General features: G+C 47.0%; 1 protein-coding gene across 23 annotated transcripts in view; it reads right to left on the bottom strand.

Annotated features, from left to right (window-relative positions):
• LOC100746463 (voltage-dependent calcium channel type A subunit alpha-1) overlaps positions 1–12,054 on the bottom strand; it is a 57,984-nt gene that overhangs the window by 29,975 nt on the left and 15,955 nt on the right. For 20 of the 23 annotated variants that reach the window (XR_004461987.1, XM_033321627.1, XM_033321643.1 and 17 more), the window contains exons 2-10: positions 10,795–10,909; positions 10,130–10,524; positions 5,976–6,079; positions 4,897–5,052; positions 4,502–4,722; positions 2,755–2,858; positions 1,820–1,935; positions 1,538–1,597; positions 1,346–1,438 (exon numbers count right to left, since the gene is read on the bottom strand). Coding sequence is in view for 22 of the 23 variants with exons in the window: in XM_033321627.1 (XP_033177518.1) it covers positions 1,346–1,438; positions 1,538–1,597; positions 1,820–1,935; positions 2,755–2,858; positions 4,502–4,722; positions 4,897–5,052; positions 5,976–6,079; positions 10,130–10,524; positions 10,795–10,909 (1,364 nt within the window). In the remaining variant the exon portion in view is untranslated. Of the gene's footprint in view, positions 1–1,345; positions 1,439–1,537; positions 1,598–1,819; positions 1,936–2,328; positions 2,445–2,754; positions 2,859–4,501; positions 4,723–4,896; positions 5,053–5,975; positions 6,080–9,089; positions 9,191–10,129; positions 10,525–10,794; positions 10,910–12,054 lie in introns of those variants that run through there. The other 3 variants (XM_033321628.1, XM_033321629.1, XM_033321646.1) reach the window with 3 other exon arrangements.

Raw genomic sequence — 12,054 nt, forward strand, 5'->3', positions numbered from 1 at the left:
CGCCCGCCACTCGTCGTTTTATCGATATCGATGAAACGTGAAATACTCATCAACGAACGGAAAGAACGACGGGTATCGGCGAATGTCCCAGGCTGATCGTTAAGTATAAATATACATAGATACAAGTATACACAATTACACCAGCCAACAGAAGCAATTCCTAGAAAAAGGAAGATAAAACGTCTCGATTCACCGAGTAGTGTGTCGTAATTTCCGAGTGTTGAGAATTTCGAAGACAACTGGAACCCGACTCGCTCCTACATACGTTTGAGTTTCTTCGCAATTACGATAATTACGCTCGCTTTGTCGCGCTGTCTTTTCCCGCTGCCGTATATGGATATGTATGTACTTTAACTGCGCGACGGTAATTCTTCGGTGCGAAGACGCGAGATATGCAACGACGTAAAGTCGATTATACGTCTCGGGAACGATTCGCTCGTCCACGTGTCGTCAGAATCACGTTTTCGAATTCGCGTTTCGCGCTCAGCACGTGCAAAAATCTCCAACGATCGCGATCTCGTTGATCTACGTGTGTACATGAGTGGGCGTATGTGCGTGTTGCGAGTACCGATGCGGTTGGTCGCGTGCGTCACAGGTGAAACGAAAGAACCTTTGAAAGGAAAAACACAGAGGAAACAGATACGAAAACAAGTTACGAATACAGCCTCGTTTACGTTGCTCTTTGCGAATCGTAACACTGTCTGGTTGTAATTACCTTTCAGTTTTTTCTTAGGCACTGAAACAAGAGGAGCATCTGATAGCGTGTGTCTAGAATGTTCGTCGCCGTGGTCGAGGGAATTAAAGTGTCGCTCTTTATCGGATGCGAAACAGAAATCAGAAGGAACGTCAGATCGTCCCACGAGCAATTCTCGCTCGCGCCAACTTCTGCCTTTCTTTTTCGTTCGTTCGTTCGTTCGTTCGTTCGATCGTGGACAGAATTTCAACGGAAACGGGCGAAGGAACGTAAACTTATTACTCGTGAGACCATCCGACTTTGGTTTATTAACGCGTCGATTGTAACGCCGATGAACACGAATATGCAAAATAGAAAGTAACGCCGAGGGAGACTTGCAAATGAAAGAGAAAGCGAGCGAACGTTTCGAAACGACGCTCTCTCCCCAATGCGAACAGGGAATGATCGTAAGACGTAAAAATATTCTTTGACGTCTTCCATCCGATTACGAACGACGCACGAACGATGGTCGGTTTATCGAAGGTCAATGCGAGATCCTTCGTTAGAGACCGAATCGTTTCAAAGATTATCGACGTTTCGATCTTCGATCGAAGACGAATCAAAGATAATGTCGCGTTAGAAGTAAGGTCGAGCGGGAAAAATACAACTCACCGTCGTCCTGGTCGTCGTCACCTTCCTCTTCCTCCGTGTCCGTGCTTTTGCTCTTGCCAAGCTTCTTCTTTTTCGCCTCGGCTCTTTTCCTTCCTGCAAACATACGTACATCTTTTCTCCTCTGTCACTCGCTCGATACGCCTTAACGTTCTCGTCGACCGGAGAAATTCGCAACGAGACCCAGCCACCTACCTTCTAATATGTGCTTCTTCTCCTCTTCCGTGGTCCTTTCTTCCGCGAGTATTACCTCCTCTACAAATAACAACGTATATTTACTCTCTATACGGTGGAACACACGAAGAAGACGAAAGCGAACTCGGTCGAACGAAAAAGGATCGACCCATCGTTAGACGATGCGTAAAATGACCGATACAAAAAGGACAAAAGCTACGAGAGTTTAGAGCCTAAAAAAGACGTTAGCCGTAAAGGGTGCAAGATCGATAAACGATGTAGCTGGCATGTTGACTTTCTAACCTGCTTTGCAGATCCAATTCAGGTAACAGTACAGTTCATGCTCGAGCTGCTGCTGTCTTCGCAATTTCAGGAAGGACTGCCTGTTCTCCACCTTTTCCCTCTCCTTCGCAAACTCTCTACAAGCGTTACAAAGATGATAAAGCAGCGTTGCATGGGGCGACAGGGAATCGTTTCCACATAAATACGCCTTTCCTCTTTTCTTTCTTTAAGCGCGTTACTTTAGCCAGCGAATATCCGGGTTGTCGCCGAGTATACTCTAACCTAGCGAGCGGATCTAGCGAGGATTCTATAAACGGGGCGATTCGAGACGTTTTACGCAACGCGTATCGTATTAGCCGCGACGCGGCGTCTACCGGGGCGAACAACTACAGGTTGTACTACTAGCGGTAGGTAGTTAGCGCGACGACGCGTTACTCTGGCTCTACTACTGCTACCGGCGACTCGCCTACTCGCCCAGCGAGTAAACGGCTAGCGCGACGAACTTAAGGAAAGATCGATCGTTTCGAAACCTGCTTGAGTGATCCATTTTAAGTAGGCACTGAACGCAGTCGTGAATAGACGCTTTCTCTTTGTTTTCTGATAAGCCGCCCGCCTCTCGACGCGTGTTCTTTCGTTCGAAAACTCCCTGACGAACAGAAAGAAACGTAATCGGCCGTTCTTCGTTGGAACCGCGACGGCCTGACCCGAGTCGTCGAGCCGTTCGTACTTCGAACAAACGAATTCTCGTCGACGCGACGAATCCACGAGACGCGTTTCTTCGACGCGCGAGTACCAAGGTCCTTTTTTACATAGTTCGGTAAGGACGCGAATAACGTTTCAACGTTCACCGTGGATTCGTTACGCGTTCGTAAAATTCGTAAAGATCCGGCAAATTGGTAAATCACAGAGACAGAACGTGAACGAGGATCGCGATAATCGAAAATGAAGATACTCACCCGCTCAGGACACCGAGAACTAAGTTCAGCATGAAGAACGAGCCAAGGACGATCAATGGTATAAAGTAAATCCAGTTGTACGTGCTGCCAAGAGCGTCGTTTGTCTGCAAATTTGACCAGAGCCACGTGAAGCCCACGTTACGTGTGCGAGCGCGAGTCACCGATTCCACGCAGCTGTCACGCGCATCGATCGCGATGATCGAAACCAAACAGTTGGCATACGACGTACAAACATCGAGACACTTAACCCTTCGTTCCTCTCCCCCCCCCCCCCCCCCCCCCCCCCCCCCCCCCCCCCCCCCCCCCCCCCCCCCCCCCCCCCCCCCCCCCCCCCCCCCCCCCCCCCCCCCCCCCCCCCCCCCCCCCCCCCCCCCCCCCCCCCCCCCCCCCCCCCCCCCCCCCCCCCCCCCCCCCCCCCCCCCCCCCCCCCCCCCCCCCCCCCCCCCCCTGGGAATCTATCTCTTAAGAATCGAAGCTTTCGTTTTTAACTCTTCCTTGCAAGAAACAGCACCAATTTCCCTCGTCGCGAAGGCCAATTTCGTTTCAAGTTGTAAGAATGAAACTCAAGGTACACGCTCGTCGATCCGTACGCTCATCGTGCAGCGTTACGAATCGCGAGTAACACGACTAGTCGATTACACACAACACTTAAGGTGACAGTGATTAGAAAACGAAAAAAAAAAAAAAAAATAAAGAAAGAAGAAAACGAAAAAAAAAAAAAAAATAAAGAAAGAAGAGAGAACATATTAACACTATACAAAGAGACAACGGTCAACAGTTTCATGGATATCGCAGTGCCATTTCTCATACAACAGGCATGTATTATTTGTAAGATACGATTTGCCAAAAAAAAAAAAAAAAAAATAATAAAAAAAATGAAAAAAAATAGACAAGGAATTTCCATCGTACCGAGAAATGAAAGATATCGATCGTTGTGCGCGGAACCGAATCGAAGAAATTCAAGATCCTCTGACGGAGGATCGCGTGGTTCGAAGTTCTTCGAGTTCCGGTAGCGCAGAGTACGAAGCTTACAAAAAGAAATGCAATTAACACCAAGATTTGCAAAGAGGGCTGAAACTGACAGTGTTATACTGAGCAAGGTGAACATGTAGGTCAGTGTTAGCTGTAAAACATCTGCAAGCATTTCTCTTCGGTTCCGACGAACAAGAATGAAACGGGCGGAAGCGAGACGTCATAGGGCACAGACACAGATATAAAGTGAAAAGAAGGGGGGTGAGAAATAAACACGGACACACAGACAAGGGACGATCGGACGAGGATAGAAGGACGGTTACGAAGGGATGTAAAAATATACGATCACATTTAGAAATTTCAACAGACGTATTAAAAGTAGCGAACGACGGCAAGCAATGGAAGAAAGGTATACGTGTATACGGTAGGTAAGTGAAACGACCGAGAGAATGGAACGTACTCTCGTCGAATCGACGACCACTCGCAACGCCAGGTCGCTTTTCCCCTTGGCGAAACCAAGCGTTCGTCGTGCGGTCGATTTCGAACCGAAGGAGAGAAATTTGGCAAAAACGAACGACGGATGCGAACAGGAAAACAAAGGGAGTCGGCTCGACGTGGAACGGAGAAACGCGAAGACGGAGAGAGTTTGATACGCGTTGACTCGGGATACGTGCGCGACGTGACGACACGCAACAGAGAAACGTACGTATATAGGAAACAGAGAGAGAAAGAGACAGAGAGTTTTTAACACTGAGGGACATATCTCTTGCTTTACCCAGTACAATATGGCAGTCCAGCCCTCCATAGTGATGCACTGGAAGACAGTGAGCATGGCGAATCCGATGTTGTCGAAGCTGGTGATGCCGAAGTTTGGTCCCTCCCAGTGATCCATGCACGTCGAGATGTTCGCGTCGCACACGTGGGCCCCGAATGGCGCCTCGGATTTGTTGTCCGTGTTACACGGGCTCGGCTGTTCGCCCTCCTTCATGATTACATCTACAACAGAGTGAACGTCAGACCGATCGGTTCTCCTTCGTTCTTTCCTTCCATCCTTTCCATTCGTCAACGACTCTAGTACTTGGACGGATCGCTTTCTCTCTCCGGCTCTTGTTTTCCGAACGTATCGGTAACGAAAGAAAAGAAACGCTTCTCTCGACACGGTTTACTCACTGATATCCCTGATGCTGTAACACGTTTTATGCAGGGTTCCCGAATAGAATTCGAGCCCGATGATGGCGAATATCACGATGGCGAAGAGCACCAGCAGACCGATCTGCAGAAGCGGCGCCATTGCCTTGATAATAGACTTGAGCACCACCTGGAGACCTGTTTGAAAGAAATTCGACAGGAGTAATTCAGGCCCAACCACCGCGCCCTCCAAGCGTTTATTTACTCTCTTTTTACTCGTTTCGCGTCTCTTTACTTTTCCTCGCTGCTCGGGGAAGCGTGCGTGCCGTACTGTCTTTTCTTTTCTTTTTTTTCTTTTTTCTTTTTTCTTTTCTTTTTTTTCCCGAAGCGAAGCTCCCGAAACGAAATCAACGCTCGACTATCGTGTTCAAACAAAGGCTTTTGTATTATCGATACGAGGATCCACAGCGGCTAAACAATTGAGATACTTCGTTCTTGTTACATGGACACAGCATACAACTCTCAAAAGATATAGCTATTTGGGTGGTGCTACGTAAAACAAAATAGTCGTTCTAACGTTGCAAGGCATCTACGTGTAGATATATAGATATAAAAATATATACTTGCAAATAACGTTAATACTACAACTGAACTACGAGCTTTATGTCTGAAACGTTTAGTCGTCGGTTCGCTCGTAATCGGATCTACGTAGCAGCTATCGATCAATGGAAACGTTTCGAAGAATCGAAGATCCGATCGATCCCCGAAGTATCCGAATTGCAGAGGCAGAGGGAAATCAGAATGCGCGTTCCTCGAGCACCGAGCCTCGTGTTTTCGCGTTTTCTCTTCTAAGAAAAAAAATTTGCTCGCTCCGTATACCGAACGGAATCGAACGTGCGATATACTTTAATTTTCTTCGTGGCTGGAAATTATTTTCAATAGCGACTCGAAAGCGAACTGATCGTTCGAAAAGTGCCAAAACATTTGACGAGCGAGTGACAATTTAAGAAAAAAAAAGAAAAAAAAAATAAAGAATAGAGAAAAAAGGAAGAATGACGGAGAGGCCGTTTCGTTCGATTCGGCTGGATTTTCATGGCCGATTGTATTGAAACGCTACTCACTCGGTATGCCGGAGACAAGTTTGAGCGGTCGCAACACGCGTATCGCACGCAACGTGCGCAGATCCATATCCAGTTCTATGCCTTGCGAGAACGCCGTGATGAACCTGCCCCAAAACACACACACCCCGCCACACTTTACTACTTTCTACTCTATTACACTAATACTCACGCTACTTAAGTACTTAAGCTACACAACTATGTGGTAACTAGCGTTCTATGACCTAACCGATGGGAAAATGGGAGAATGTCTAATCGGGGTGAAGCTCGTCGGGGACCGATATATCTTCGCTTCTTTTTCTTCTTTATAATATATACCGCACGAAATCAATTTTATCTCAACGTACGTTCTCTATAGCCTTTCCAAACTATGTAGGTCGGCCGGACAGGGGATGAAATTCTACGAGTGGCGACTTTAAACGCGACCGTTCTTTACCATTTCTTACTACGTCTATGCCGACTATGACTAAATTGCGTGCTGATAAGCGGATCCGATATACGCTCAAAAGTACTAGGAGACATCTTCTATCGTTGATAATTGTACCATCGATAACGTTAAATATAAACAACGGATAATACAACGCGATCTTTCGTTTAGATCTTTCGATAAACTTATCAACGTATCGCGCTACTTTCCACCTTTTTCCAATGTTCAAGCAAATACAATAACTTTCGAAGCCCTAGGACTTTTGAGCGAAGGCGCGAATAATAAAACTTTTAACTAGTCGCGTATTTCCGCGTATGTACCGCGATCGATGGCGACTGAACGTGAAAGTCAACCCTTCGCGCACCACGATCGTACGTACACGGTCGAATTCAAAGACAAAAAGCTCGACTCTCGATTCTCACAGCGTCGGATTAGCTTATCGAATTAGCGCATCGTTGGATCACCCTTTAAACTATAATCGCGAAAGGCGGAGAAAACGGTTTCCAAGTTCGATCAATTCGGCTTAATATAGAAAGCATGGAGACGGGTTAACGATTCGACGGGATGGAGCAACTACGCTAAGAGATTAAACGTTTAATGATTTCTTTTATCAGGAGGATTTCGACGCTTGGATAGAGAGGAAATTCTTATTAAGTTACTCACGCGAGATTCTAATTCTAGATGCCGTTGAATACAATCCTCTGCTAACTATAACTCTAGTTCCACGAAGATAATAAACGTAACATCCGTCGCGGTCGTTCAACTCGTTCGTCGTACAAAGCTTTTACCCCTGTTCTCTGTCGATCGCAAAAATATCGACGGATCGTTTCGTTTAATCATCCGCTTATTTCGTTCTGCTTTTATCGTTCGAAACGACCACGACGGATCGTCGATAGCGTTGGCGTCCTAAATATAGCTAGGATTGCTCGGGCCCTAAAATACACCGCTAATTGGGAATGTCTATAAATTAGAAGCGAAATAGGAAGATTTCCCATACTGCAGAGTTTGCATTCTTCGTAAAATCTTCGTGAAATCTTCGTCGAATCATCGCAGAATCTTGGTCAGCGTGGAAGAAAAATTGATTTCATTCTCGAACGTTGAATTTGCATCCTGGTATCTCTTTTTCTTTTTTTATTTTTCTTTCTTTTTTTTTCTTTTCTTTTTCTCTTTTTCTTTTTGGTAAGAGGAGTCCGAATTCGTTCGCACGCTATGATTCGTGTCGCGGAGTAATCGTGGGGAAGAGAAATTTCGAGGACCGTGATCGAAGGGAAAGCAGACAAGAGAGAGGATATCTCGGTCGAAGTCTAAAAGTCTGTGTAGGACTATGACTCGGTCTCTCGAGGATGTCTAAAGGTACCACTCTCTAGCAAACACGAGCTTGCTCGAATACGTTACTGTTCTAGAACATGTACCTATTTACCAACGTATAGTCAATTCTATCAATCAGTGACTGTGACTAAAGATAGAGTTTGCTAAATATAGAGACACCTGCAGGCCAGTAGTTTCGTGTTCATTTTTTTGCGTGTGTACGTGTATCAAGTATACGCGCGCGTATTCCGCGTTACGCGACAAGTTTCGAATCGAAAGAAGTCTAACGTATATATAATCCGTACGCTGTCCAACGAGCATCGAAACGTCGGCGAGACCGTTTACACCGATTAAATCGAATTTGCTTCGGTCGCTCGTACGTCTTCGGGCGTTTATTATCGCGTCGTGTGCGAGCGAAATATTTTCTCGAAATTTTCGATACGCTACGTGAGCAGAATACGAAAAAAAATTCGAACGGCGAATTAAAGATACTCGTCGCGCATCGCGGCAACGAAAATTCACCGCACGTCCGATAACTTTTCCTTCCTTAATGAAAAGCCAAAGATTTCGTCGATGACTCGACACGCCGGTATATTCGCACCGTACGCTTCGTGTGTTACGTAAGTGTGTGCGTGCGTATCCGTGCGTGCTTCTGTGTGTGTGTGTGTGTGTGTGTGTGTGTGTGTGTGTGTGTGTGTGTGTGTGTGTGTGTGTATGCGTGTGCGTATGTACGTGTCTAATTTGTCGACTTTGAAACTCTCTAAATGTACGAATAACTTGTGCACAAAACTGAACATAACGACAGAAGATATAGAGCAAATAGTAACGCAATATAACACTAGCGACTAATTCACGCAAGTCCTCTATAGAGACAGTAGAATATCAATAATACGCATAGATATATATATATATGTATAACGTATAAGACACTCGAATTACGCAAACCACGTGGACACAGAATATATATATATATAGATATTATGTTCAATTAATATCGATCATCAAACTGCCAACGATCATCTAGCGTCAATCAACTGTTTCTAATACACCCATAGCCTCTAAGTGGTGGTCAATCAACGATAAAAAACGGAACGCTTAAACGACGTGAAAAAACGTGTATAAATAATCGGGAGAACTAAAGAAGGAAACTAAAAGGATAGAAACTAATAAATCTGTTATAGAAAGATGAAACGTATATAAAACTAAGGAGACTAGTCGAACGCACACAAACTGCCAGGAACAACGGGGGATTAGTTAGTTAGTTAGTTAGTTAGTTAGTTAGTTATCAATCTGCTGCTCGACTGTTCTCTGTTACTGCACTCTGTACTGTTACTTATGGCGTTTGTATCGTTTGCCGTTTCGCAGAACTGTGACTGACTCACTTGGAATTTTCGAAACCAGCTTTAGCGGTCTGAGGACCCTGAAGGAACGTAGCATACGCAGGTCGACGTCCACGTTTGTTTCGGCGAACACGGTCATCGACCTAATCCAAGGATTACTCTAGAATCTATCTGCTCGGCCGAAAAAAACCGATCGACGTGCGATCTCCTTAAATCTTAAATCAATGCGGAGAAAGATCCTTTCGTCGCGTCGTCGTTGAATTTCAAGCGAGTTTTCGTTCGCGCGTAAACGTTTCTCACTTCGACGTCGAATCGATCGTCGGCTAGGAAATCGAAATGCGTAGGACGCGGCGAACGACGCGCGAAGAAAGGCTTTCTCCGTAAACAGGGCTCCTCGAGGCGAGCGTAATCGGAGGGATAAGAGAGGTGGTCGTTTAACGCGAAATCATCGAAACGGAACGCGCTGGAAATTCGATCAAAGCCTGACCAAGTACGAGACCATTCTCCTCGTCCACTGTTTTCCTCTCCGTGCGTTTTCTTACGGGACGAAGCATCCAACGACGAACGGAGAGACAAAGAGTCAGCGGAGGATGGAAAAAAGTGGAGAGAGCAAGAATGCGCTCGTTCGTTTGCACGGAGTAGAAGAACACGGGGGGATGGAGAATGAAATGATGAGCGAGCTCGCGATGAAACAAAGTAACGAGAAAAGTAGAAGGAAACGAAAGTACGTAAAACTCGAGCGATGAGCTTTCGCGAATTTTAACTAAGGATGATCCCTGTTTTCCGTATTCCTCGGCTGTTTTACATCTCTCTCTCTCTCTCTCTCTCTCTCTCTCTCTCTCTCTCTCTCTCTCTCTCTCTCTCTCTCTCTCTCTCTCTCTCTCTCTCTCTCTCTCTCTCTCTCTCTCTCTCTCTCTCTCTCTCTCTCTCTCGCACGCGCGGAAATCGATCGACGAGGCTTTCGAACTCGAACCGAGAGCGACGGAATACGGAAAAGCGAGATCTCCCGTTGTCAAAGAACGTCCCGGAGAAGAAAGGGGAGAGTATCGGTAGCGTGGAACAATAGAAAACGATTCGCTCACCCGGTCACCACGACGAAGAAATCCATGATGTTCCAGATGTTGCGCAGATAGGAGCCACGGTGGAGGACGAAGCCAAGGGCGAGGATCTTGAGGCTCGCCTCGACGCAGAAGATCCCGAGGAAGTAGATTTCCGTGGCCTCGAGCTTCTGCGCTAGTATGGTTTTGTCCTGCTTCGGCAGGTGCTCCTCGAGGGCGAGGACTACGCAATTGGCGATGATGGTGAGCAGGACGGCGTACTCGAAGGGCGGCCATTCGATTATGAAGCGAGTATGCTTCCTGATGCAGTTATCCTCCGACAGGATGAACAACGACGTTGTGCCCTTGCCACCTGCCCCACCGCCACCCGCCCCTCCGCCCTGATCCCGGCCTGGCGCCATATCCACCAGACCAGGTACCTGTTTACAACGTTTTCCTTCCGTTTAATCTCATCCTACCCCCCGTTTCTTACCATCCGCATCCCTCCTCGATACTCTATAAACCGAACGCGATTCTTTTCCGATCGATAACGACCGCTTATCCCCGAGAAACCGAACGTTTCCTCGCTACGACACGAACAAGCAAGACGGACGATACCTGCCCTCGGGGGGCGAATGCCCAGGGATAACCCGACCCCCCGCGGCGAAGCAAAAAAACTGGCACGTAGATTTTCCGAGTTCGCCTCTTACCTCCCCTCCAAAGCTAGTCCAGTCACCGAGACCACTCAGTCCGGCCAACCTCGGCCTTCTCCTGTACTGACTCGCGTATCCAGGGTCCCTTTGTGCCGCCTCTTGCGCTGCCAACCTGCAAATCACGCAAGATAAAAGGTGTTAGCCAGCGAGCGAAACTCACGGTATGTTGTTATCGGACACGCGTATGTGACGGCACACCTTGCCACCAGAGGATACCATCGATTTTGCAAACTTGTAGTTCACGGCGTGTCACCGGCAAACACGGAAACGAATACGCGACCGGGAGAAGCGGACGCGATCGCGTTCGACTTTCGTGATACGCGACATTCGATCGAGCAATTTCGGCGAGAGATTCCGCCTGTCGAGATAAGAAATGCAAAGTCACGCTACCGAGGCATTGCGACGCGATCAAATACGCCAGCAATATACGTACAGAGCGTGATTATTTTTCGGAGGATAAGAATCGCCTGGTCGGATGGTAGTTGCCAAGTGTTTCGCCAGAGAGGTCGTTAATGGCCAGCGCGAGCATATAATACGCCGCTGGGGCTAATTAACTACATTAGCCGAGACTTTTGCAGCTAGAAGCCTGCCACGTGCGTGGCTTCTACTCGTAGGAAAGTGCAATCAAGGTAGCCGGTAATGCAATAACTCGCGACAAGGATACCGCATAGGACATCCGTGCATTTTGTCGCGTGCTGCGTGCCTTCCAGCTCGATACGTAGCTGGCTAGCCTCGTTGCCAGATTACGTTCTATTCATCGAGCCTTGATTCTCTCTATTCAGCCGCGATCAGCGTTTCCATCCTTAACGAGATCTAGCTCGTTTACGAACAGGACGATCGACTCCTTGTTGCGTTGAACCGCGAGCAGATCGTTTACCGTCGATATCGTTCCTCTGTGACGATCCGACGTTTCTCCGACGATACCTAACAGATACCCATAAGAGAAGCATTTCGATTAGCCAACCTTTCCTCTCTCAATTCACCGATTCTAGGAAAAATAGGATTGGCCGCTGAATTTGCACAACGCGCGAAAAAATATATTCTCGATCGACGGTAGTCACACCGGGGATGTTCCTGCGAACCCGCTAAAGTGCTCCTTAAGTTCTTCCGACAACGCTGGAACTCGAGAATGCCTTCGATGTCCTTGGTTCTATAACGAGAGTGATCGAACAATGCAAAATTTCTAACGACGACGAGTTTGCCCTTTAAAAAATGGTATCCCCGTTTCGCCGTTTTTTTTTTTTTTTTTTTTTTTTT

Source organism: Bombus impatiens, unplaced genomic scaffold, assembly GCF_000188095.3.
Source record: "Bombus impatiens unplaced genomic scaffold, BIMP_2.2 scf_0478, whole genome shotgun sequence".
Taxonomy (NCBI): domain Eukaryota; kingdom Metazoa; phylum Arthropoda; class Insecta; order Hymenoptera; family Apidae; genus Bombus; species Bombus impatiens.